This window comes from Dermacentor albipictus, chromosome 9, assembly GCF_038994185.2.
Source record: "Dermacentor albipictus isolate Rhodes 1998 colony chromosome 9, USDA_Dalb.pri_finalv2, whole genome shotgun sequence".
In the NCBI taxonomy this organism is placed as follows: Eukaryota; Metazoa; Arthropoda; class Arachnida; order Ixodida; family Ixodidae; genus Dermacentor; species Dermacentor albipictus.
Window position 1 is genome coordinate 34663942 of NC_091829.1, and position 27621 is coordinate 34691562.

General features: G+C 42.6%; 2 protein-coding genes across 2 annotated transcripts in view; both read left to right on the forward strand.

Annotated features, from left to right (window-relative positions):
• Nucleotides 1-10356, forward strand: part of LOC135906520 (uncharacterized) — a 37648-nt gene extending 27292 nt beyond the window's left edge. Inside the window, exons 7-9 of the mRNA XM_065437955.2 lie at nt 3601-3725; nt 3879-5207; nt 7521-10356. Coding sequence (XP_065294027.1) covers nt 3601-3725; nt 3879-5207; nt 7521-7766 — 1700 coding nt within the window. The 3' untranslated portion in view covers nt 7767-10356. The remainder of the gene's footprint in view (nt 1-3600; nt 3726-3878; nt 5208-7520) is intronic.
• A 6189-nt stretch (nt 10357-16545) lies between these two features.
• Nucleotides 16546-26719, forward strand: LOC135906535 (tetraspanin-33-like). Its single transcript, XM_065437987.2, has 6 exons — nt 16546-16630; nt 17466-17589; nt 18876-19116; nt 20741-21023; nt 22136-22279; nt 26370-26719. The coding sequence occupies exons 3-6, from the start codon at nt 18947-18949 to the stop codon at nt 26676-26678; spliced, it is 906 nt and encodes a 301-aa protein (XP_065294059.2). The 5' UTR covers nt 16546-16630; nt 17466-17589; nt 18876-18946; the 3' UTR covers nt 26679-26719.
• Nucleotides 26720-27621: the final 902 nt, after the last annotated feature.

The following is a 27621-nucleotide window of genomic DNA, read 5'->3' on the forward strand; positions in this document are numbered from 1 at the left end:
ACTCTGAATCTTGCAATGAAATAGACTGGCTTCGCAAGGAGCAGAAAAACTACTACCGGAAGTGCTTCGAATCTGCCATTGGGCTTCACCATAAATTTCCTTTTGCCAGCAGTTCTAATAGGTTAAAATTAACAAAAAGATATATTGGCGGTATACACTGTTTTAGTTTTAGATAAGTCTTTAAGCTTGTAAAATCTGCAAGTCACAAGAATGCTGGTCTCCACCTTTAGTAAAGTACAATTTTTTTTTCTAGAAATCCACACTGTGTTATGCAAAAGAAAGGTTTATTCCTTTCTACAGAGATATTTGCCCACCTCATATAAAATGTTCGCTGGAAACAAATAGTCAGGACCCCCCTAAGTATGTCAACACAGCCTACTGAAAGCATAAAGTGTTGCCAGGGGGTCACATGCAATGTTTCCATCTATGCTTGCACTTATTGGCCACCATGGTGTACCTGCTTGTTACTCATTTGAATCCTGACATGAAATTTTGAACTAACATTGTCCTCACCGTTCACTTCACCTGTGTATGTGTTTATATCAACCCTCTGTAATGAAAAGTAAATTTTGACATTTACAATGGTGTGGCAGGCCAGCTTCTAATGTACATGCATCATGGTGGCAACATGGTAGCTTTCAATAGTGTTTCCCTCTAGCACGTTGCTGCAGGGCTGTCCATATTTATAGGTAGGGTACAATGACAAAGAGATACTTGGTACGTCTCGGGCCTAACATATCATATTTACTCACATAACGCTCGAACCCCTCACATTGGTCATCAAAAATTATCATTTCTTTTCCTCAAGTAATCCTCACCCCCTTGCAAAATGCTGCAGTGACTGTCATCTGCTTGTTTTGGCCAGTGATGATGATACGGCTTGGCAGCCGAGCGTCATGTGCCATTTTGAAATTTTCTTTCAGTGATTTCTGTCCATTCACCACCTATTGCTGGTGTAAAAGAAACACGGTTGCATGATAACGTGTATGACAGCGAAATAACACCTCCAGGTTTTACAGTTAGAACTGCTAGACGTCATGGAAGGGGAGGTGGCATTGCATTATTTTTGCACTCCAACCTTACATATTCAATACTCCCCAGCCCACCTGATATTGAATCCGTTTGGTGTAAGGTCTTTCTCAGAAACATTTGTATAGTATGTATATGGCATTATCAACCACCCGCTGTCATCAAACGTGACATTCATGCATCAGCATATCGTCTTCTTCAAAATTGATTTGTCTTGGTGATTTTAATGCCCCCAGTATTTTGTGGCCATCTTTCTTGCTCACCGGCTATGATGTGGAAATAAGCAAAGCGCTCTTAGATCTTTCATTATATTTTGGTGTAAAGCAAATTGTTGAAGCATACGCAAGGGGTGCTGCATTTCTAGGTTTAATTTTTGTTAGTCTCATGAATGCGAAGTTACAGGGGGTATCCCAGACCATAAAGTTCTTGTATCCATTTCTGTTCCGATTTGTAACAATCCTTTTATTTATTCTACTTTTCCTGATTTTTCACATGCCGATGACACATTTGTTATTGACCTTTTATGTGATTAATTTGATGATTTTGAACATCTCAGCAAATCTAATGATGCGAATTTCTTTGTGGCTTCTTTTGAAAAGATTGTGGCAAGCTGCATCCTGCACTTTGTCTCTCTGAAAAAAAAAAGGAAAATTTCTCATCTTCCCTGGATTTTGCATGACATGCTTACTGGAGCTTACTACCAGATGAAACTAGCTAACTGCCTATAGAGGAATTTTTGTATAAGCTAAATTGATTCATGCTGTGTTTGTTATTACCTGTTTCATCTTTAATTTTGAAACAATCATGATTCCTACAGTGTTGAGGTTTGGTTCTGCAGAAAAAATGATGTTTTGATGGTATAGCCAGTGTACAAACCGACTCCTGTGATAGCCCAGTTGGGCTGCAGTACGAATGAATGAATGAATGAATGAATGAATGAATGAATGAATGAATGAATGAATGAATGAATGAATGAATGAATGAACAAACAAATGCATACAGACACAAAATATAAACACTTTCCAAATAATATTCGCAGTTAGGCATATATGGCAGTGGTTGTGCATCTTGTAGTTCACTCGGCATTGAGCGCAGGTGATGTTCCGGAAGTGCTGCTATTTCTCAAGAGGCAGAAAGGATTTTATCTCATGCTTCCTTCTTACAGGAGGTCAAAGAACTGATGATTCCAATGACAAGTCTTTCCACTTGTAGCTCAAAATAAGTGCTACTAGGTGGAGAGCTGGCAAGTTGTTGCTGGATTGAGTACCACTAATAAGCAGGTTGAATTCGAAACCTGACGCAGCTGCAATATCTTGGGGGCAAACCATATTGAAATCGGAAATAGTGACTATGTTATATTATATTATGAAATTTTATACACTGTGATTTGTGAATTGTCGGTAAAAAAAATTGGAACACTGGTAGGTATAGGGTGGTGAATGCATTTAGAACAAAATTTATCGCCCGAAGGCCATGAAGGAGAGTGAGTCTGTCAGTGTCTTTCTGTTGGCTTTAGTTGTAACAAAAGTGTTGTTTCTTTAAGTTCATGTTACTACAATGTTGCAGTGGTACTGTAACGTCGTGGTACTGCAACATTGTGTGTAGTCGTGTAAGGCCTCTACTTACGAAATCTTGACAGGCTTTGCACCTTGCAGGATGCAGGCCTACAGGTACTTGGCTGCACTGCATATAGCACCATGGCGACCACATGTGACGTCCAATCATTAATTACCTACTAGGAAAACAAAATTTTATTTAGTACATTTCTTACTTTTGCTGTGGCCAACTTACCATGGTTATGGGGGCATGCTGCCGAGGATGAGGTACTGGGTTTGTTTCCTTGCTGTGATGTCTTCATTCCAATGGGGGAATCCAGTTGCCACAGCAGCTGTTGTTGGCTGTTAGTGCAGCAGTTAGTGTGACTCTAAGTGTTAGCACTTTTAGCGGTCTGTGCAAAACCTCCCAAACAGCGCGCCCCTGAAAGATTTGGACATCGCATTAGGGAGTCCATTTGTACCAGTCTTATAAGCCAGTGGATGACCAGTGGTAGGGTTCGAACGACACACCTCCTGCAGCTGAGCCAGACACCTTATTCACTATTGCTTTGAAACTATAAAAACATTCTTTTTTGGTCATTATAGTTAAAGTCATAATAAGGTTCGTCACCGCACAACACAAGACACGAACAAAAGGAAGGTATAAAATGATGACACAGCACCGTGTCATCATTTTATGCCTTTGTTTTGTCTATGTCTTGTGTTGTGCTGTGACAAACCTTACTATGAATCCTAACCAACTGGCCCAATTTGCCATTTTGATGTATTTGTTAAAGTCATGTTGTTTTGGGCATATGTTTAGGCAGATGCCCATTAGTGAAACTAATTTTTCCACAGTTTTGAGCTCTGAAATTGGAGGTGCAAGCTTTATATGAGCAATATGGAACCTCTTCCTTTTTTCTGCCATGTATCACTCATGTTATCATTGCATGTCTTGGCCTTGCTGATTTAAATAATTAATGTTTTGGTATGGTAAGTTAGCTGCCAAATATTTGTGGTACTTCTATGTTGCCAGGCTCTGATTTGGATGGTGATGAGTACGTGGTGATATGGGACGAAGACCTGTTCTTTCCTGGAGCCAACCGCAAGCCCATGACTTTCAGGGACCACACCGCAGCAAGTCATTCCATCGATGACCTGGTATGTTGATGATTTCTGTACTGTGTGCAAAAGGAATAATTGTGCTGATTATATATATCTATCGCAGTGTACAGCACTTTAGCGTTTTCATAATTCGTGTCTCGTACAGCAAGGAAGCTTGGCAAAGACCAATGAGGAGTAATTGTGTTGCAGGAAGAAGCTATGATCCAGTTCATCTGCAACTACATCAAGAATGACAACGTTGGCGTGATGTCCAATGCGCACCTCGCCTGGGCCGACCAGCTCGAGGACGGCATCTTTTCAGAGTGCTGCCTGAAGATCGCTGACAAAATCTCGGTGTGCCTCGACTTTGCTAAGACCGGAGCGTCCTCTCACCTCGACAAGAAGGAGAAACCGCCATTGTACCCCGACTTCATGGAAAAGGGCTGCCAAAAGAACACCTACCAGTCCAAGCGAATCTTGGGCCAGCTGTACCGCCTTCATCGGTCGTTGGAAGCTGTAGTCAGCACCGACTTTGAAAACCACTTTGTTGAAAGTGACTGTCAGAGCAAGCTGTTCGAGTTTGAAGGCTGGCAAGGCTATCGAGACTGTGCAGAGCGGTCGCTTGCTGACTATACGTCACGAATGCAGAGGATTCTCAGTCAACATGGTATCAGGAGTGAGGGAGAAGTGGTTGCAGGTCTTGTGAACAAGGTTTCCGACTTTAACAAGACCAACCACGAAAAGATAAATGTCGAAACTCTAGTTGCAAAGCAATACCAGCACCTGGTCAAAGAGACCCGGCAGCAGTTTTTTGAGAGCGTGGAAGCTGCTTATAAAAGCAAGGGGGCAGCTACAGACGATGAAAAGAAGGTGGTGCTTTTGCAAGTGGCATCTGCATGGTACATGGTGACATATGGCGGCACAGCACCCAATGAACAGCGCTGCTGCAGCTTTCCTTGGGCCCTGGCTGATGTTTTGCTAGAGCTCGCCAAGGCTCTCTCGTGCGACATGGAAATTCCCCGGACGCCTCCAAACTTCCTGCTTTCCAAGTTGAATGTCACCTTTGCAGAAGAATCGGCGCAAACTTCTGCAAGGGATCTAGCCCTCGAAGTCATCACAAAGTGGGCCGTCAAGGACGAACTGGTCAAGAACTCGAAAACAAAGCATTCCTCCATTTGCAAATCCTGCTTGTCCCATATATTCCAGGACTCTGTGAAAACCATAAAGGAAAAGCAAGAATCAAGGATTGGAGACACCAAGGAAGCCGAAGGGGATGTCCTTTGCAACGATGAATCGTTCACTGTCGGTGAGCTGGTGCTCGGATTCCTGAGGCATGTGTGCGGTGCGAAGGTTCAGTTTCCGCCTTGTGACGAGTGCAAATGGTCTGTTTCGATGACTCGAACGATCACCATGGCTGCTGTGAGGACGTACAGCCTGCTTGCGATCACCAGAGACCTGTGCCACTTGGGGCTTCCCTGTGAGCCAAAACTCCATGAGCCGGTGCAGATAGTTCAAGAAGGGAACCCTGTTCGCATCCAGGTATGCGTGCGGTAGTAAAAAATTTTATTTGGTGGAACTGCTATGCTAGTGGAAATGAGTGCAAGGTGCTAAGCATTCTGAGAAGCCTCAGGGTTGAATATCATATAGGTAACCACCCGACTTGAGAAGAAAAGCTTGATTTCATGCAGTAAGACACATAGGAGTTGCTAGCTACTCTTGAAATATTTCAGGCACAACATGTAAAACAGAATAGTGCAGAACATTGTATTTACTCTATTCTAATGCGCCCTCTATTGTAACGCGCACCCATTTTCTGTGACTCCCCCCCCTCCCCCCCCCCAAAATTGCTCTCAATTGTAATGTGCACCCGTTTGCCGTGATCCAGAAAAAAAAGACCTTTCCAGTACTGCGCACCTCATTCTTTCATACAGAAATGCAACTTTCTCTCATTTGGAAAAATAAAGATTTACGCCCAATATACTAAAGTTGCGATAAATAAGAAAAGTCGCAGTTTCGCCCGAAAGGCGAAGCAAATTATTAGACAGCTATACGGAGTAAGGATAGTAGCTTTATTGCCCATATAATCTTGTAAACATTCGTTTATTAACTAAATTAACAAGCCTAGTGTCATGCGCGCACTAGCAAGCATGAACACATCGCACTCAATGACCACAAGAACTCACTATCAGAATGCTGGAGTGAGGAAGTGCGGTAGCACGAGAGAGCAAAGTAACCTTCCTGCTGCCTCTCGCTTCAACGCGAACTAAGCGACAAAGCTTAGTTATTAGTCCTTGGTGCACTTACACTACACCGTGCGCCTAGACGCGTAGACCCTGTCCCCATCGCAGATCGCATTCAGTATAGGTGCTGCGCAGCTGCGCGCAGCTGTGCACTGCCACGCCGTACGAAGCAGCAGCAGCAGCTGGAGTAGAATGCCTCTCCTGTTTATGCCAGTCCCGCACGCAAGTTTTCGGAACTCTGAACACCTGTGATGCAGCCCGATTTCCATCCCTCTCTGCACACGTGATCCCGTTCCTTTTAATTGTGGCATCATGATTAACTTTGTGTGTCTTCGCAGTCTGCAATTCCATGCTGATAGAGCAAATGCAGAAAACAGGAAGGTGGACGGTGGACTAACCTAAGCAAACATACTAATAGCACATGGAGGAAGCTACACCAGCTAGGCTTGAAGCGTGTATGAGGTGGCCATGTTGAAATGCCAATGGCGATATAGTAATGCAGATTTAGGGTCGTACTCGATTCTAATGCGCACACAATTCTTGGACCCATTTTATCGGAAAAAGAAGTGCGCGTTAGATTCGAGTAAATACAGTAGTTGCAAAGATGAAGATAACAGGGCAATACAGATACCATCTTTCCGTGAATGAAAGGCAACTTCCTGTAATTCTTGCTCTGAAGTTTATTTCAAATCGAGGACCACTTGGTTTACACTTGCATCTCGCACAAGGATAAAACATGTTCTCGAATTTTCTTAAAGGGCCAATTTGCAAGGTATTGTAAGCTCAGTACAAGCTCCCCCTACACAATCCATCATAGAACAAATGATGAAATTATGTCATATTGAATATTAGTGAATTTCCCCCTCAAAAGTGGGGTCATTCCTTTACGTGAATAACATCTTCATATGTACAGTTCAAACTCGATCTACCGAAACTCAATTTTACGAAGTTCCTGATGTAGCGAAGAAATTTTCAGTCCCTGGCAAGTGCCCATGAGGTTCAATGTTGTCTTAAACCCGGATTAACGATACTACCTTGCATTAAACCCGATTTAACAAAGCTTCCAGAAATAAAGGAGTAGGAAAAGCTGTGATTTCTTTCTAATTTTGATGCAGATGGGTTTTTCCACGAGCGTCTGCTCTAACGCTATCACGTTAAAACATCTAGGCACCCTAGTCACGGCCCTAGCTTTATGTTGATGAGGTTGCACACCGCGCCCATGCACAGAGTAACGGACTCGGCAGTTCTAGCGTTCTTACGTACCAGAGGGCGCTAGGGGCGGCGATATTTGGCCCCTCTCGCGGACTTTTTACGTACGCAGGCGTGGGTTAGCGGAAAATGCAGTGCCGTGGTACCTTTTGAGTGTCGCTACGTTACAATTTTAGATTTTGAAGGAAATCCCTTACTTGATTTTCTTATCTTCCCAATTTAATGAAATAATTCGTGCATGGTCGTCACTTTGTTGAATCGAGTCTCAAGTGTAGTACCGAACATGTTCCGGTTTTCATTACCTGACACCTGCAAGGAAATAGAGCTTGTTGGAACGTTATTGCTGTGAAGTTCGTCGTTTGGGTCAGTCGTTCAGGTTCACTTCACGACTTCTTTTTTTCAGGTGATGCACCCCGAGTTTATGGAACTGCTCCGTCACAGCCCAGAGGAAGTGGAAGAACTGTTGTGCGACTGGTCGGGCGTTCAGGAGGTCCACATTCGGGGAGACGTGAGCCACGGCAGCCACTACCTGCTAGTGTCGGCCGTGGGCCGTGACTGGCAGCGCTGGTTCCTCGAGGAACTTGTGTTGCAGCCATGGTTGGGTGAAGCCGTGGTCAAGAAGGAGATAGAGTCGTTCCTCGAGAAGTGACCACTGGCAGGGACAGTGCAGAGTTGTGATATTCGCTGAGTTGCCCTGCAGGCTAGGGCTAGTCAACGATTATAGTCAATGACCCAGTAAGTCACAGAATGAGGTGATGCTACGACAAGAACAAAGTGGAACAAAAGAATTCTGGCTAATTTATCTCTCTCTATTTTCTGTTTTGTACTCATGATTGCAGTACCTTACATAGTATGAGTTAAATGGCGTTACTTATTATTGCGTTGCATCTGAATAAGAACAGCTGAAAGTTGACAGCATGTTCCTTTCTCTTCGTGTCCTTTATCATCCATGTCGTGCCAAACAGAGATGTACTCTATTTATGAGGGGAAATTTACACCTGTAAGAAAAAGGAAAAAAATTAGTATTAAGATCATAACGTGACCTTGGGACTTTTAAGAGCAGCCATTGTCGAGGGGCAAAAAAGAATGGCAAAAAAAAATATTTACGAAAAGAAGTCTAGTTATAATATCGTAAGTACGGTACTTGCTCCCAGTACAGCACATTTGCTATCATGGACGGCTTACTGGAGGGAACTCTGGCATTCAGGCCTGTAATAGTTGTTCTGGCATTTTACACGGGATGCGTCAATGATCTGCAGTACTTTTGGCTCATTTTTGGCCCTATGGAGCAGTTGAAAATCTTCTCAAAAGCTGCCATTAGGCATTTCGTGTAGCTTCCAGCTGTATAAGTAATCTAGATATACTGAATTGTTTCAAAAACTGCACTGAAAACATGGGCTCAAGAAAACTTCGTGCCCCTGCCTCTTTGGTGCCATGTTCTCTATAGATGCTGTTTGCAAGTTAATCACTGCCATGTTATTCCAACTCGCCTTTTAATCCTTTCAGGGTTGATTTTTTTCGCCATGTGGGACGGCCCAGGGTCGATTTTTTTTATTGCAGATTCCAATTCTTCTGAGGGACCTATTTAAAAAAAAAACGTAATTTTTCTAGGGTAACCGTAAAGTGAGACAAAAATATTTCGCATTGGTATTTATGTACTCTTTATTCATGAATAAGAACAATAAAACAGGGAAATAAACTTATAAGAATTAAAAATTTGATGCATTCTTATAGTTCAAGGCTTAGAATATGCGCACACGAGAATATTTCTCAAGTCCCAAATGTTCCTGCTCTTACACTAATATTTACGTCCATAGCGTAATGGAACTGCATAGGTGAGCGCACTCAAGAAAACTGTCATTGTGTGCCCGTCAAAAAAGCAAAATGTGTGACAAACTTCCGCTAATCTTCATCTTATCGCCAACCAGAGGCAATCAGATATCGCGAGTCTCCCCCAAAAAACAAAAGAAAAGGAAACGCATGCATGGAGGCATCATTCCTATGCCCACCCCTGTGAGCACTAAATGAGTGAGAATCAGGCGGCTGCCCTTTGAGCGATTAGTAACTAGATAGCCATCAGTTTCACAATCGCAAGAAGCGGAAACTGCCCGCGGAACAAAACCCAAACCACTGTGCACCCACGCGTGCGCCAATTCGCGAGCAGTAATGTATAGACACACCGTAGCAAACTAGCTCTAAAACAAACCATGCAGCGAAAAACGAGAGAGGGAGGCGCGCAAAAAAAATTCCCTGTATTCCCACATAGTGGCGGCACATGATGGAAAAGAAAAAGCTAGGAAATAGGTACGCTTTTTAAACGTACAGACGACACCGTAAATATACGGCATCGACCATTTCGGACTTGTTGGTGTCGGCGTATATTTACGTGATTGACCCTGAAAGAGTTAAAGCATTGCACATCAGAGAAAACTTGCACCCTGTTCTAGCCTATTTTTAATTTTTAGTTTCCAATTAATTTTGATGGTCTCATTTGTTTTCGGTTAAAAACCATCGCTTTAATTTGTGTGCAATGAACTGCTAATGGCTTGAAAGATATTTAAAAGCCTTATGTTATCTTTTGTGCAATTTTCTTTCGTGGGCCTTTAGAAATTTGGCATGTTCTCTGATGATCTGAAACTTTTGATTTGTGAAGTGCTTTACTTTAGTTGCTTGCTTTCTTTAGAGCACTTTGTTGTTCTCATATCTACCGTTTCACCTCTAGAAATTTATAAATTATAGTGAAACTTTTCTATAAAGATACTCGTGCTTATCTTCTTGTAACCTGCATTTCCTGCAAGTGCCTTGCCAAAGAAATGCAGCGTTTCTTGATGGCCCATGTTGTAATATGTCTGATTTTGTTGCAATACCTCCAAGATTTCTGATTTTTATACTTGTGTGAGTCATTGTGCCCATTCTGTTATGTTGGCCATTAGGGAGATGGACAATTTTCTTTATGCATGGTTTGGTTCCTCACGGTTTAAGAGAAACAATATAGTTAGGCTTTTTGGCCTTAGTGCCTTGCCAAAGAAATGCAGCGTTTCTTGATGGCCCATGTTGTAATATGTCTGATTTTGTTGCAATATCTCCGTGATTTCTCATTTTTATACTTGTGTGAGTCATTGTGCCCATTCTGTTATGTTGGCCATTAGGGAGATGGACAATTTTCTTTATGCATGGTTTGGTTCCTCACGGTTTAAAAGAAACAATATAGTTAGGCTTTTTGGCCTTGGGCCTGGTGATCTCCTTGTAAGGTGTTGCCATAGGTGTATCTACCTTGGGGGGGGGGCGGGCACTTGGCCCCCTCCCACTTTCAGAAGTGGGGGGACAAAGTAGGCCATGCTTTTGACATTCCACTATAATAGGCAAGGGAAAACCTATAAAAGTATGTGCTAATAATTTTATTTTTATGGTTGCCGCCTCATTTGGGTAACAGGGAAAGTTTGAAGTACGAATTATTTGTAGCCTCGTGGAGGAACAGTGGCTGGCAGTTATGAGGGCATGGGCGGGGCTTCACTGCAGACTTAAGTTGTGTCTGACTACAGAAGCGTTTTTTGAATTAGCTCTGGAAGAATTAGAGAAATATATATTTGCAAAACAATCACAGGTTCTTTTGGATCCCTATTGTTATTCGGGAAGTTGGGTAACAATGCGTAGCTGCCAGTCTCGTACAACCGCATAGAGCACAGGATGCTGTGCTTCTAGACGTACTGCGCCCACTTCAGATGGTTAGAAATACACCCACATAAGCACCCCCCGTACGTGCCTACTGGGAACCTCAATAGTGCAATTCAGGTTCCCAGTGCTTTCAAGACTGCTTGCTTTGATTTGGCTGTAAAAGGTTTTCTCGCGGCGAAACAGGAGGCAGCACGAAGCACTCGCTTTTTCTTGATGGCACTCTTCATCACGCTAGCGTTGCGACATCAAGCGCCCGTGGTCATCGTGTACGATATGTTTATATTTGCCTGTGCACCCGTGACACCCTCCTTAGATGAATCTACCAGAGGGACGAGGTGCACCCCCCCCCCCCCCCCTCTCCCCATTAGTTACAAGAAAGGCAATGTAGGCTATTTGCCTGCTCTGCCCCCCCTACACACACACCTTTGAAAACGAGCACTGTTGGCTGCAACGAAACAACAGCTGATGCCTAGCTTTGTCTCAGAATTAAGGCCACATAAGCTTGATTTTTTTTGTTACATATTCCTTGCTTGGGCAGCTAGGATTGTCTTTTGGGCCTCGCCGCTACATTCTGTAGCAGATGACATTCAGCCGGCTGCACTAAGCAGTTAAGAGTCCGGTACCTTGCGGCATGAGCCGCCTGCGGGACGTGCCCTCCAAATGGGCGGTCCAAAGCGACGTTTACCATCCCTTGCATCCACCCAGTGTTTGTTGGTGCCGTCTAACCTAACCATCTTTGAAATCACAAAATCAGATTTGCTTTGATTGTTTACCTGTATTTAATCAGTGTTGCCATTATAGCGATTTTGTTGTTAGATCTAATAACGTTTCTGTCTGTTTATGACAAAGTTTTCTATTTAGTAATCAGTTATATCTTCAGTGACTTGAATAAACAATTGGTGATATTTTATGGACTTACAAGATAGAAAAGTTACTTCAAGCATGGCCTTCTAGAATGTAATTTATTGCTCAAAAGCAACATTTAAACAGCTGAAACTTGAACGCATAGGCTCCGTTGCTACATAGCAACGGACACCTTCACATTGGTAGTCTTCACATTGTGATTGTGCTTTACAACACGTTGGTCATCATAGCATTCACACTGTGCTCACAAAGTTGATGTTTCTTTATTACCTACGAAACCTGTTTGAATCTGTTTGAACGCTGCGGGTTCAGTGGTGTCACTAAATGCATTTGATTGGCAGATGCGCCCAAGCCTGTCAGTAAGCTAATTTACCAAAACCAAGTGGAATAAATTTTATGTTCAGATTTCGAACACAGCTGGTGAATAAGACATTTCAGCTGCATAAAAAGGACTTGGATGTCGGAACAGCTGAGCTTGTTTACGCGCATCAGATCAAATCGCTTTCCTTTCTCATGTCTTTGGACTAATCAGTACTTCACGGTGGATTTAAGATCAGGGGTGAAAATTTAGTATCTGACCTGCAATAAAGCTTGGGCAATTGTCATTGCCGTGTTAACAATACATGGCCAAACGAGTTCTGCAGAATTTAGCTCTACCAAGAGCGTTGAGAACCACAAAAAATGTTGGGATAATATAGACTATAAGTGCATTTTCATTTTAGGATAACTACGTCACTTGTATCCTTTTGAATCGGGCCATGTTTGTAACTTTCCTATCTGATTGTAACTGAAAATTTAAGCTGTCATCATTTGTTACGTAATAAATATTAGATGTGAGCAAATATCAACTTTTTCGAATACAAATAGTAAGTATTGAATATCGTATAGACAAACGCAGATGCACGTTTCTTTAGCAGGAATACTTATTTCAGTATAATAAGGTAACACGCTTGTACATACTGAATACACAGTCAACTATCGTGGACAATTAGGATCGTTTTAAGCTCAAGATCACTACAACTGTTGGGAAAGGAACTGCACATATAGTTGCTTGACACCTTTAGAACCCAGTTGCCAACAAGATTTCCACGAATGACAGGCTGCTGTATGATTTCCAAAAACGCTAAATAAACAGCTATTGAGAAAATATGAGAACTTATTGAAAAGGAAAAGAAAGAAAAGCAAACGGTTTATTTAAGTGCCATAGAAGCAGTGCAGGGTCTGTTTCAAGGAAATCTGCTTAACCCGCCTCCCACTTGTGCTACACGCCAGCTCGTTCCACTCCCCTTGGCAGAACTTTTCTGTGTAGGGCTTTGTTTTAAAGCATATGAAAAGCAAACGTGCTGCAGAAGTGAACGGGAAAAGTATATACAGGTTTACATCAGTGTGGTTTCCGTTGTTTGCGTGGTGTCAGTGCCAACAGGGTAGCAACAGCAGAGTGATCCCAGGTAGCACGTGCTGCAGAAATCTCTTTCGAAACTGCAAACCTTACATATAGTATATGCCAAATGAATGTTTTTCTGGATGCTCCAGTTGTTTTAAAAGCATACGAAAGGAACGGATGGACAAGTTAGCGAAAGAAGAAGAAGAAAAACTTTATTAAAAAAGAATGGTCTGGCAGTTTTGGTTGTGGTGGCCTCAGGTGGCGGCGTCTTCGGCTTGCCGGACGGCCTAGAGCTTGCCCGATAACCTAGATAGAGCTTGCCCACCACTCCTAAAATAGTTGGTACAACAGTGGATGTTGCTGTTCTACTGCTACGTTCTCAAGCTTGTCTTCTTTTTGTTGCTTGCATTGTCATATAATGTCATTCAAGGTCGTATAATGATTTTCTAATAATTTGTATAAAACCTGTATACCTTGTTCTTTGTCATGAATCGCATCTGAGCCTTTTGGCTAAGATCAAGGTATAGCATGGAAGCTTTAACGTACATGAGATGTATGCAGTTAGTTTCACAGTTGTCTGATATATTTACGCATTTCATGTGCATTTGAGCAGAAAAATGGAAGGTTGCCCCTAGTTAAAGCTTCCCCTGAAGGAAGTTCTGCAGTCCAATTTGAAGGTTTCAGTATTTTGTCAATGTTATGCATACATTGCATTGCATCTTGGAGGTTTCCGTAGAACTGATTTGCCAAAACTGGTACAGGTGCCATATTTTTTCTTCGATTGTGTGTTTATATGATTTTCATCACATCGTGCCTTGAGTGTAGCATAATGTTTCTGTAACAAGCTTTCGCTTGTAAAATATAAAATACACAAAATGAAGCTTGCCAGAATGCATTGCCTCAAGATCTGTGCAGGATGTGGAAGTAATTTTCTTTTCCGAAATAAAGCAGTCATTTTTACCATCGTTACAACTTTTCCGTGATGTCTGATTTACGTGAAAACGTACCATCTTTTAGCAAACTCGTGAGACATAGTATGCGTCAAAGCATAGTGAGTGGCACACATTCCTAAATGCTGTTCACGGTCATACCAGAAAGTGTTGCTGCTAATCAGCAAAAGCCTTTGTTGCTTCCCATCACATTGTCAGCATGTCAGGCATGACAATTTTATGTGAGTGGAAAGAAAAGCATATTTATTCTTAATCAATGTTTCTTGGCAGACTGGACTATGACCACCTCGAGGTCATGGCCGGCTGAGTGTGCCAAGTTGCAGAGTGACTTGGAAGTTCTGATAAAAGTTTGAAAAATGAGTTCGAGTTAGGGCTGCAGATTCTTCAAACTCGGCCACAGAGTAACTATTCTTCAGTACCATTTATACCACGGTCATTGTCACTTGATGGTGAATATTTTCACTAAGGTTTCTTTTTAAAGCAAATTCACTGTGACTATACTAACACCGAACCAATATTTTCATGAGAATGTTAAACTTTCATGTTGCTATTCTTGCAACTAAATGCCTACAATTGTGTTTTTAAAAAAAGGAGGCAGGGGAATTCTATCTGATGGCATTCTTACATACTTCGTTAGATGTGGAAGTTCCAAGGTACTCGAGTTTGAGAATCTCTATCCTAAGTCATATTAAAGAGAAGTTCTCTTGTTTGCAGTGTGAAATTTCACATCCGTGTAAGATGCGCAACTGAGGTGAAACACTTGTGAATCTAGATCAGCATGACAAAAACCTAAAGTTAAATTACATTAGGGGCCATTTTATACTCATAGGTTAAACATTCCTGTCTTGTTCTGTGTGTTTAGCAAAAAACCAGGACACTGGTCTGAAGTCATCGTGGAATCAAGCCTTGAATGCTTGTTTTAAATGGTTTCAGGAGTATTCGGGGAGCAGCCGTGATTCGTGCCAAATTGTCTCAGCTTAGCTCTGACTGCTTCTATGACTGAAACGAATTGCATTCTTTTATGCTGGGACAAAAACTCGAAGCTACTGTGCAACAACTAGACATTGTTCCTGACCTCTCTTCTTGCCATGGACGATGACGATTTCTAATGCCATATTTTTTAAATTGTGTAGTGAGAAATAGTCGCCTAGCCCAGGCGAGCTACTTGCATGTTACCATATCGTAATCTAACAGTTTGCCCATCTCTGCTTTATCTCGTAGTGTCTGTAATGTCGATGTGACCGCGTCTGTAAGGATCCCACCCCCATCTCATCCTTGCTTTTCCTTCCTCCCCCCCCCCACCATCAATACTGTATATTTCTTTTGCTTGTCTTGACTACTGACCAGTTAACGCTCTCATCAGCATAGACCATGGAACTTTTGGAAGGTGGACGTTCTGTACAGTTCTGGCTGAATGAATGTCTTGGCACTCGATTACAATGTGTTGATTTGTCCCTGGACATAGCACACATACATACATGTGGTGCCCTCTTAAGGGTAGGCAAGAAAGTGCATAGAACCTCTTCCTTGCCCAGTACCAACGAAGTAGCGCTGGTTCACTGGCGTGTGCCTTTCGGTATTTAATCTTGGCAGTGTATGGTAGGGTTCCCTGCAGCACCCTCCTACGAAACGTGAAGGAATTGTGTAAACCTGCTGACATTAGAAGGTGACAGAAATACTGTTCCCATCGTGTAAGTGGCACACACCCATCACGGGGGTTTTATAAAGAATCGGGCACTCTGCATAGCATGCCTTGAAGTGGTTTAGATAATAAAAAAACTGATATGCTGGGGAAAGACTTGTTATTGAGCAGTCAATTTTCAGATATCTTAGTGTAGTGAATGTAAAGACAAAAAAAAAAGAATTGTACAGACTTTAGAAAGGGACGTGATGTGACCCGAGAATTCGTTAATTCATAGCTTTGGAAACATTTCAGTGGTTGCAAATACCACTGAATGGCCTGCTGTCAAGTCGCTTCCCTGTCTTCTTTCTAATCCAGATGTGACCACACTTCCTTTGCCATATGATGTCTAGCCTTTATTCACTACCTTCAATATACTTAACATGGGAAGGGAACTTTCTCTTGCAACACTGCTATACAAAATGTGGAGAACATGCTTCGAATTCGTCTTGGACTTCATCAAGCCCGTCTTCATCACCTCTGTACAACAGGCCTTAACCCAGTACACTCTCCTGACCTTGAACGTTAGAGTCACGGATCCCTCTACCATTATTTATTAAACTTCCTGCTTGAAACAGATCTTTTTGTGTGCGTGTGAGCACATCTTTGTATTATTCCTAAAGGCAAGCTTCCGAGCCAAAAAAAAGAAAGTTTGACTTGCAACAAACTAAATTTTCATTCTTGTATGCTGTGCTATGAAGCTACTGTTTGACAAACAACATCTTAGTGCTCTGAATGTACAATCATATGCCGGTTAAAAATAATGGACAAGGATTGAAATGGCATTAGCTTGCATGTGAACTTGTATCGAAACATTTTAGGTGCATTTGTTCTTTCATGGGCTGGTAGCATGTGCCACACTGTTCCAAAGAAGAAAAAGAAGAGCTGCTTGTTCTCGGCACCAAGGCCAGCTTGTAGTCAGAGGGACTCGTGAAAGTGCATTTGCCCCAACCACGGAGGTTTAAGGCCCCTCTTCCTACATCTCTGTTTGTTTGTTTTCTCATGTGTCGGAATTATGTGTTGGTTTAGGATCAGAGTGCCAGCACTGCTGGCATAGGGTGTAATCAAAATAGGCTAGACCTAACAGCTTCTCTGCTTTCACTGCAGCCTTGTGAGACTTTCTCGTATTCGTTGAATGCCTCAAATATACTGTCTGTCTTCTTAATTACATATTTTCTTTAGCAGCGATAATTTGACTAAAGGAGCGCCAAAGCTCGAGGCCTGTTTGCAGTATTCCCACTTGTCAGATTATGTCTTGCATTACATTTACAATGTGGAGTACTATGACCGAATGCCTCACCGGTGTAGGGCTTGCAGAGGTCTACTTTGAATGTAGTACAGCTCTAGAAGGTGTCACCCCGCACCAACGGTGTTTACCCTTAGTAGTGCCTTTGAAAGTTTAGAGATATTTTTTACTACAGGCATGTGGCTGCCATTGTAATTCTTTGCTACATCTTTCAAGCTTAAGAGAGCTAATATGCATAGCTGCAAAACTAACTATATTAAAATATATTAGTATACAATAGAACACCATAAAGCACCTCACACATACAATCTCACAGGATTGATGAGGTTTTCTACAATATTGCACATAATATTGCACACATTACATAAGGTAGCAAAGGATTGAAGGGTAAAGCAGCTGTTTGCCGTGCATAAATTTGCATAAGCACTAGGATGTGCACATATCTCGGAGGTTTCTTTCAGCTAAGGGCGACGGACCATGATATTAGTTATTTTTAAGTGCTGATTACCCAAACCTCTGTCAACTATGCACTGTGCTATTCCATGCAGAAGGAATTGGCCAAGGCGCGTTTTTTCCTCAAAGACGTTGATGGAGCCGAGGAACTGAAATTCGTGTCCACTTCAGAGAAACTGGAGCCTGTCCACTATGCCTCTGTTGCCACCCAGACAAAAGGTTGGTTCTGTGTTGTTTTGACGGGCGGAAAAAAGGAAATGCATGCTATGCATAGTTTTGCAGGTCATATCTCGTGCCACTTGTGCTTTGGATGAGTTTGGCTCATTGTTATAATTTTACATTGCTGTTTTGGACGATTACAGCTGGTCCATTGCAGCCGTGCTCGCATATTAGTGTTTCAAGTTTGTAGGGCACGTTTCTGTCTGTTTGGTGTGTGGTCATTTGTCAACACCATACTATGAGGATAGAATAATTTGGAAGGACATTTAATGGTACGTTGAGGCCCATGAGTACATGGCATTGCACATGGGTGAGGTAGGTAAAAAACCTGAGGGGGAAGTGAGGAGGGTTTACCTCTGCAGTTATAGAGATGGTGAACAGCAGTTCTGCTCTTGGATGTGAAGAACAGCATCACAGTTGCAAGCAGCTCAGCCCTTCCCATCAGTGACGCATATAACCTACCTAGGCACGTAAGAAAAAACACCCATGAAGAGGTTTGTCACTAATATACAGTGAATTGCATTCCTGCTGCTTTGGGATGTTCTTGCTGCTGGCAGGTAATAAAATTCAAAAGAAACCACGACCAAATGCTTCATAAAATGAAAGTCTGATGACACTGTGCACAGAAAGCTGATTTTAGGCTGCAGTTCACCATGACATTAGTATTTTGTCACTTGCACAAATAAACATACCACTTTATGTTCTAGTGAGAAATGCTTTCTAATGACGTGCACAGCCTTTGCCAAAAGAAGCAAAGCCATTTCACAGGTGACTATGGCTGTCTCCAATGTGTCTTGTTTGCTTCCTGCAGTATACTCCTGCAGCATAGTGCTTGAAAGCTCTGTGGAGAAAGGGGAACTCTTGTCATCATGCTCTGAAGTTTTACAATGTCAGAAGTTCCTTGGGTGCAACATGAAATAGCCCAGCTAGGACTCGGCAGTGCTCTTGCCCCGAGTGGTTTTGGTTCTTATGGTGAAGGCTGTACATCTGTTCATGCATCGTTGCCTTGGGAGTTTCTGATAAAGGATCCATATGTCACAATATGTCATGTCACTCACAGTAAGTCTGAGATTACTGTTTGGTTTATTATGTGCAATTCCTTTTTTTCCTTTAATTTCTTGTTGTCTCAAATCCATCTTTAAATTGCTGTATTTGCCTGTCCCTGCGATTTGTACTGGGTTGTGGTCCTAGTCAAGCCCATGTAGCGGCTTTTTGATCACGGCCCTCAACATCCTAAATGTTGGAATAAAGTTTGATTAGGTTTGCTGCCTTGTCATATTGTGCAGATCTTGGTGCCACGAGCTCTCCAACACGTGCTGTTGCAACATCATCCGATGTCATTGGCACTGAGGCAGCAATGCTCAACCTGGACGTGAACCCTTTTGTGCGCTACCCACTCATCATCATGAACTGTGTTCTCTGGGTCCTTGGCCTCGTCCTTTTTGTTGGCGGCCTGTATGCCTACATAGGCACGTCATTGCAGGCCAGTGTTCCTGAATCCTCGGAAGCTGTTCTCAACATCTACAGGTTGGAAACGGAAGCTAAGCCCATACCTCATTTGTTAGCCGTGTGCCGACTTTATTATGCCAGTGTAGCTCTTGATCGTTGCAACAGCATCTAAAGAACCAGTGAACACTGTGTGCATACATCCGTGATGCTGTCCTTAGGCTTGACTTCTTTTACTTGACCTTTAAAATTTTATAACACATTCCGACATGGGAGCTGAATCTTCACTTCATTGTACAAAATGCTATTTTATTGCAAGTTATGTTCTTTTTCACAGAAGTAATGTATAATTTGATTACACTGCCGGCTGGGTTGGTTAGAGAAAAACATTAATTTAGCAAGGTTCTTTCCGAGTTTTGTGTGCACTGTCAACATGAAGGCGGTATAATAAAATGTGAAAAAAAAGGTGTTTTCACTGTGAAGTGAGTGTGCGTAAACCTAGACTTATTTTTATTTAAAGGCAGACTAGCAAGAAATGTTTAACCTAAACCAGATGAGTAAATTATGTTTCTGGATTATCAGAAATGTCAGCCTCGTGTTGAGAGATGACTTGGTAAGCCGGAAAAGATGGGAAAGCAAAAGACAGGTGGTGACATGAGCTTGACTTTCCTGCACTAGCTCTACGTCACATGTTTTGACGTCTATCAGGACTAGTTTTATTCATAAACAAGGATTAGATTGCATAATAAAGGAATCAAGGACTGAACCTAAAGATATGTTAAAATTTGTAAAGTCATGTTGACGTTCTGGCGCTGGAGTTAGGGTGTGAGCTTCAGGACGGGAACCTGCCACAGTAGCTGTGTTCTGTGGCTGAGCACTCGAGTACTTAGATTTATGTGCACATTAAAGAACACCAGGTTGTCAAAATTAATCCGGAGCCCTTGTTTATGGCATCTCTAATACACCCAGTGTTGCTTGGCACATTAACCTCCCGTCAATCAATCAATCAATCAATCAATCAATCAATCAATCAATCAATCAATCAATCAATCAATCAATCAATCAATCAATCAAATTTCAACTTTGTCTGCTACTTTCCCTGCAAGTAACTTATTTGATCTTGCCTTTTAGTAATCATTCTATGTCACATCATGAGAGTCAATGAAAAAATTCGAGGACACTTAAGAACTTATGAGTTGTGAATGCAAAAGCATTAATACCCAGTTGAATGCCACTGGGCAGTACTTTGAGTTTTGCACTGCGAGTAATGTACCACATTGGTATGTGCTGCCTGAGCCAGCAAGCAGTAGCAGCTTGTGGCGCCAACGTTGCATGCCACTGATGTCCTGCGCAATGAGAGACCGAGGAAGCAGCAGTGGTGAGCAAGGCTTGCAGGTGCTCACAGCAGCTAAGCCCAGTGGGGGTGAGAGAGTGAGATATGGACCGTGTTCCAGCTTCCGAAAGCGAGGGTGGTGTGGCATCACACCGATGCCCTCTCCCCTCACACTATACATGGCATGCTAATGCAGCAGCAAGTGTTGCGATTTGCCCATCCCGCTCTGTTGATGCGTGCTCGTGACGTGGCGTCGCAGCCAATGGGACTTTAGGTGCTGTTTTGCTGCTACAGATGCTAACTTTTTCGCTCAGCAGACCATTTGACGCTTTCACATCGATAAGAGAGCCTCCATATTGTGAACGTGCGCAGTCAGCTGGTGGTGCATGTGGAGGTGACGGTGATGCTGGTGGGCACGCTGCTGGTGTTGCTCTCCTTCTGCGGCTGCGTCGGGGCACTGCGCGAGAACACCTGCCTGCTGAATGCCTACTCTTCGCTCATCACTGCCCTGCTGCTGCTCAGCCTCATCCTGGGCCTGCTGGTGTTCTCGCTGCCCGCGCAGCTGAAGCGCATGCTCCGCAACACGTTGAGCACACACCTCGTCATGCACTACCGGGACAGCCCCGACTTGCAGCACCTCATCGACTCCATTCAGGCAGGATGAACGGGTTGTAGCATAGCATTCCAAACAGCAATTGAACAGATGAAAGAGATCTGCTGTAGTATTTGAAATAGCAAAAAGTGTATTGGAATCACATTTTGAATGAGTGCTCAGGCTTTGAACTAGCACATGCTAGGTAAAGCTGTTGGAAACTGTCCAGTGATCCCTTTCAGTGCAATAATTAAAGAGCATCATGCTCAGCATAGCAGACACAAAATGACAGCCATATCAATTAAAGGTATGCTACCTTGCTAATATCTTTCGAAAAAAAAAAGTGAACAAATCTGTTATCCTAAAATATCTTATCCGCATATTCCAAACAGGGTATTTTTAGCATTCCCCCCCTGCTGTTGGAAGTGTATGGTTTTGGAACTTGTAAAGCCCAGTAGCGTATCAACGGGGTCCTAGTATGTTTTAGACAATTCATACTTGCATTTTGTAAGCTAGTTTTGCATGCCATAAACAAGGGTGATGCACATCTAGACATGCAAGTCATAAGTGCATACCAACCAGTGCTTCCAAATTTTTCTTTAATGTTCACTAATTTTGGTTCACACTACAATATTACGGCTGTTGTGTGGAGTTCTGTGAAAGCTCCAGTGTTGGGGATGAAACATTAACATTATTAAAACATTTATGGTTGGTGTTTGTCTTCCTCTTTTATCATGTACGATGAACAAAACGCGAATAAGGTAAAAGCAGAAGAAGCCAACATTTCGACAAGTGGGTTTGTCTTTTTCAAGGCGATAAGTCCATTTGTCGAAACGTTGGCTCCTTATTTTACCTTGTTCTTGATTTGCTCATCGTCTTGAATTTCCATCTTCTGCCTTCCCCGTGTTATTCCTCTTTTATCATATGGTGTGATGATAATGAAAACCACTGGTCATTTTGGAGCTAGCGAGGAGTAACCTGAATCCTCAAGTGTCTACTCTACTCACTCTGGACAAATTTAGCAAACCCAAACCTTCCAGAATAAAGCCTAATGCCCGAAACTGGATCACTCCAGAAGTTGTGGCATGCAGCTGGCAGAAGGTCCAAGGGTTTTAGTGTAATTCACATTTAGTTATGAATAGCTGCAGCCTTATATCAGTTGTTCTCTCTTACAGGAGGACCTGCAGTGCTGCGGGCTGTCGCAGAGAAGTTTCCGGGACTGGAACGGCAACATGTATTTCAACTGCTCACGAACAAATCCCAGCAGTGAGCGCTGCTCAGTACCTTACTCCTGCTGCAGGCGAAACAGCACTCTAGAGGTGTGCAAGGGCTTTGTCTAGTTCAGTATTTATTGCATCAGCGAGCCGGTAATACTTTTCAAAGGGTACAGAAAGTACACATTAGAGACACTGATAATTCACACTAAAGGAGTACTGACACAAAAAATTTCGATTTGGTTTCTTTGGCTTTATTAGGTAGCAAATGACCCAGTAATCTTGACACGAAACCTCATTTACTTCAGAGCACGACAAGTAGTTATTTGGAGTCTTGCTCAGTCCAAGTTTTGGTTTCAGAGAGCAACAGAATAGGCCAGAGAAGGAATGTAAACACAGCTTGGCACGTGATCACAAAAACCTCTGACGTATGCTCTGACGTGCATATCAATGCTCACGCTGGCACGCGAGCTTCGTGTTGCTAGTTCGTCTGCTATGCCCGCACCTGTTTTGCTATGACCATCGCCGTTGTCGTTTTCGTTGTCCAGCAGCGACGAGTTCCTACAGGCGGGATTTACCACTGTATTAGATATGGCCAATCACTTTCGATTCCTCCCACTAGAAAGCAGCGACTTGGATATCGTGGCTGGCGACAGCGAGGACGAACCTCAAGACCCTCGCATTGACCATGTTCATTGGAAAGACATGACGAATCGGCGTCGAACCTTGTGGCCTGCACGGTATTTAACAATAGCGTGTCCATTTCTTCCAGTGAAAGCTATCGTGGGGAAAACAATGCATCGCTGTTCCCACCCCTGAATGTGTTCGGCACAAGTCAACAACTCGCTGTATAAGCAGCATTGTGCTGTACTCGCATTTTGTGCGTGGTCAGTGTAGTGCAGTCAAGCTGATAATGCGAGAAATCTGCGGACATGACAAAAAGTGGCGATTAATTGTGAAGTTGCAGCAACACAAAGAGCGTATCACAACAAGCAGAAACTAAGAAGAGCACATGCAAGCAGCATGGCAGCCAATGAAAATTTGTGACATAGCATTTTTGCAGTTGTTTACAATCCTTCCTTGATGTTGATGTCACGAGGTTGGCTGCGCGCACATACTTGAAAACTGATTTTAAATATGTTCTAAGCCATATTCGCGTTGATATTACAGACGATGTGTGTGTACCCGCATAAATTAATTTCACGCGTTATCTCCACTTCAAAATTTTGTGTCAGTACTCCTTTAATGTAAAAATTTAATGCTCTAGATAGCCAAGACATTACCAAAAGCAAATTTTTTAGAAGCGAGGGTATTATGAACAGGGCTGTTGGCACTACCACTGTTAAAATAGGGTAACTGCTTATGTATGTTTTGCATGTCCCGCTTAATATAAATGGAAAATTGTAGTCATCCACCACTGATAATATAAGGTTAATTATGTTATTCCATTCAACATAAGAGAGATTGCAGAATTTTACTGATTTTCCTACAGAAGAGCCCGCTAAGAACTAGTCGCACCAGTCTATTGATGCTGTTTGCGAGAGTGTGATCTGTGAGATCCTCAAATCAGGTGATAGTGCTTGGCAGAGCTGTCTTCTGAGATCAGTGGTGCCTTCTGTGTAAGGGTGCTTCCTTTCGCAGATGGCTTGGAATTCTTGAACTGTATAGGTGCCTCAGCCTCAGTTGTCTCTGTAACCAAGTTGCCCCTCTGCACAAGCTTACTTTACCAGCCTTCTAGGAATGTAATCTGACACCATAAATTGCTTGTGTATGTTTGCCTTTACTGTCCTTTTCAGCTAAACTAGAACTACAGCTTAGTACTCCAAAGTGTCCATGGTGCCATTGTCACTTAGAACAGAGCTTTTCTAGTGAGCAAATGACAAATTTAGAATGGCATTGGCACTTCCAATGGGAAAAGATTGAACTGCCTCCCAGTGATGTCTGTTGTAGTATTTATTTTTATAGCGAGTAGTACACAACCACACATAATAAAAAGGTGACTTCATATTACTTGAACATAAAAAATACACAGTTTGGCTATTTTTTTAAAAATCCATACATGATAATTCGTTAAAGATGCCCTGAACCACTTTTTATAGAAGTCGATAAATGCATTTAAAGTTAAATTAGACTATTTCAGAAATACTGCAAAAAGTTCTTCAATGCATTTAGCAGGAGCGGAGTTATTGCCAATCAAACATACCGTTCGCGATGCTTCCGCTCCTTGTCCAACTATTTGCGCTGCAAAGGCTTTGGTGGAGCAGGGTGTGCTCACAACGCTCCACCTTCTGAACATCACTGTGACATGCAGTTCAAGTTTGATTTTGGATGTTTACATAGATGCCACTATTTTTGATTTTGTCACCTACGATACTCCAGCGCCAAACATGGTTCTCCTTAGCGAGCCACAGTGCAACCAGCCAGTGGACTTGTCGCGGCACCTTGCAGCGACCACGGTATCTACGCTACGTAGCAGCCCGCAGCTACATGCAACTGCAGTGTTTGCTTTGTGCGCAACAAGGCTAGAGTGTCTGCTCATGCTCATATGCTCCTGTCTGGCTGTGCTACGCAGTGTGGACCAGCTTTGTCCTGCACCAGCTTGACCAACGAATAGTAGCCACATCCAACTTGCGCATTTCAAAGTGCTACCCATAGCTCATTACGAAGCAAAGTCTTCCAAGGTGTCTAACCAGGAACGACCGGGAGTGAGTACATGCTGGCAAGCGTGCGTGTGGTCTGGCCTTAAGTTTTGCAGGGTTAGAGGCTAACCGAGGGTTAAAAACTAGTCAAAATTAGCTAGACCCGACTGCTATGAGATCTATAAGCAGGGTAGCCTAAGTTTAATTCCTATACGGACAGCCATGGCTGAGCGTGAGCACACGATAGTCGGCTTCATCCGGAAGTATGTTATTATTATTGAAATTCGAAAGCAGATTTACTTCAGCCTGTTTATTAAACTGTGTCAATAAATTTACGCAGTAACAGTAAGAAGAAGCAAAGCGATTCAAACACCCTTCTTGATTGATGTCAGCTATTGGTCAATAGCAGCCGCATATGGGAATTTGCTACATTACAAGATAATATGGTACGGCACGGCTTTATTGAAAGAAGGATGTCTCATCGGCTTATTAAGGGTAATGGAGTTGAGGAATTGGGAGATGAGGACAGGGCCAGCCACCACGGAATGCTTCCCCATACGAATAAAGCGTCCAGAAAAGGGTCAGAGGCAGGCTTCGGTTGAAAAGAGCGCATTTGAGAGAAAAGTGACTTTGCATTCTGCTTGTGAGACCCATGTGCTGTGCACGACTGCAAGATTTGGCTGAGATGTTTTCAGCAGCATATGCTATGTGCGGACTGTGTTTTTTTTCACCAAGCTCGAAGGGTGGTTCAGGTCCCCTTTAAGGCTAATTATTATTGACAGCCACATGTTGGGGAAAGAAAGAAAGTCATGCAGATCCTATGCATTGCGGGATTCTGTCTAAGCGAAGCTGTGTTGAGCCAGCAAGATGAAACAGCGTATAACTATAAGAGATGTGCAGCGGACTTTGGTGACGAATGCATCCTGCGATCATCAGTCAAGGTAGCAGAGAAATGCAACCAAGCACCACCACCAGCCACAGCATCTAAACCTCCATACACCACAAAGCTCTCATGCTAGAGCATGTTTATGTGCAAAAGCTAGTTGGCATTGGCATGTATGCAAATGCATGCCAATGCCAACTGCATGCCAAGTATGCATGCAAATGAGGCCAGATAGTCCCCCAGTTGAAAAAAAAAAACGAGAGAAATATCCAAAAAAACTAGTTCAGTTTTTTTAAAAAAAGATGCATTTGATGTCATATATTTGCTGTATTTCAGATTGTTAGGTAGGATTTGTTGTTTCATTGCTCAATTCCACAGAGAATACAGCCGGTGACCAGCATATGTGTAGGGATAGCACAGATGGATGTACACAGATGTGTACAATGACAGCGGCAGAAGCCGTGGCAAGCAAAGTCTGGGAGAGCTTGCAAAAAGGAAGTTGTGCTTCAGAAGAAACGGCAGAAATGCTATGTCAGTACACCTACAACATGCCCACTTAAAGTATGAAGTAGATGTTAGTACAGTTTGATTCACTGAGCCCGAACCTTATTGACACTGTTAGTTCTTAAAATGTCCAAGCCTTGTTCTCAACAAGATGCAATTGGAATTGCAGGTGGTGAATTTGAGCTGTGGTCGGGGCGTGTTGAACAGGACCGACTATGACGCATGGTTCACCATCTACACTGGCAACTGCGTCGATGCAGCACATCGATATATGCGGGAAAACGTCACCATCATAACGGGAACTTGCCTGGTTTTTGTGATCCTGCTCGCCTTTGTGCAAATGGTCACACAGGCACTGGTCGACGAAATATTTATCATTCGGCGCATTTATGGGAAGGTATATGATCGCCTTTATGACTTGCACGCCAGTGCAGGAAACACGGAAACGCCAGTGCGGGAAACACGGAATGACATCTAATAAACATATATGATTTTGTGCATAAAGTTTTCATTCGATTTATGACGAATTCTCATAAATCATAATAGCATTTTTTTCAGCACAATTCCAGCCCTTCTGTCAACTGCTCTGAGTTGTTCAGTGTTTTTAAATGTTGTGGTCTATGAAAATAATTGTACAGGACATACTTTGAAGTGGAGTCCACCCTCTGTCTTAATTGTACTCAGCAAAAATTTCGATAGAAAATATTTTTTACTATTGAGAGTGTGTTGAGTACATCATTCTGGATTGCATAGGCTTCTTTCTCCTTACATAGCAAAGTCACAACTCTTTCCCAAGTACTTGACTTTGCTGTGTTGATGTGGGAAAGCATGATGCTGCTGAAATGTTGATAAAAAAGGGCTGTCTATAGCTATTCTTAAGTTCTGCAATGATTACAGCTAATAGCAGTAATCGTTATACAACAGAATATCAGTGCTAATTGATGTACCCGCATTAGCACCTGAGTACTGTCTTTCCTAATTTTCTTTTCTCCTGCTTGGCTAGGTTGCAAAGCATTTTTGGCCACCTGATTTTACGGAAATAGCTGTGGCAATATTGTGAATATTTTGGCACTCACTTTGAAGTAATGGTGTGACTCGTGTATCACAATTAGCACTGGTGTAATTATTCATATTGTTGGAGCATTTACACTTCCTGTTCGTGATTATTGTGCCCACACTTACTCATCAAATCATATAGCAAGCATATAATAGTTATATTAAAAAGCTTGTCAATACTCCTTTGACAATTTTAGTAGGGACTGTCTTTGAATGTTGTAGTGCACATCATCACATTATTGCGTGAGTTTTTCTCAATTTTTTTCTCTTTTACCTTTTATTCCCTTTACCCCCTACCCCAGCGCAGGGTAGCCAGCCAGTACTTACACTGGCTAACCTCCCTCCTTTATTTCCCCTTTTGTGTG

Coding starts and splice junctions, on each gene's coding strand:
- LOC135906535 (XM_065437987.2), top strand. CDS start 18,947: ATGCTCAACCTGGACGTGAACCCTTTTGTGCGCTACCCACTCATCATC. Junction 21,024..22,135: donor ACCTCATCGACTCCATTCAG/GCAGGATGAACG, acceptor TCTCTCTTACAG/GAGGACCTGCAGTGCTGCGG. Junction 22,280..26,369: donor GGCGAAACAGCACTCTAGAG/GTGTGCAAGGGC, acceptor TTGGAATTGCAG/GTGGTGAATTTGAGCTGTGG.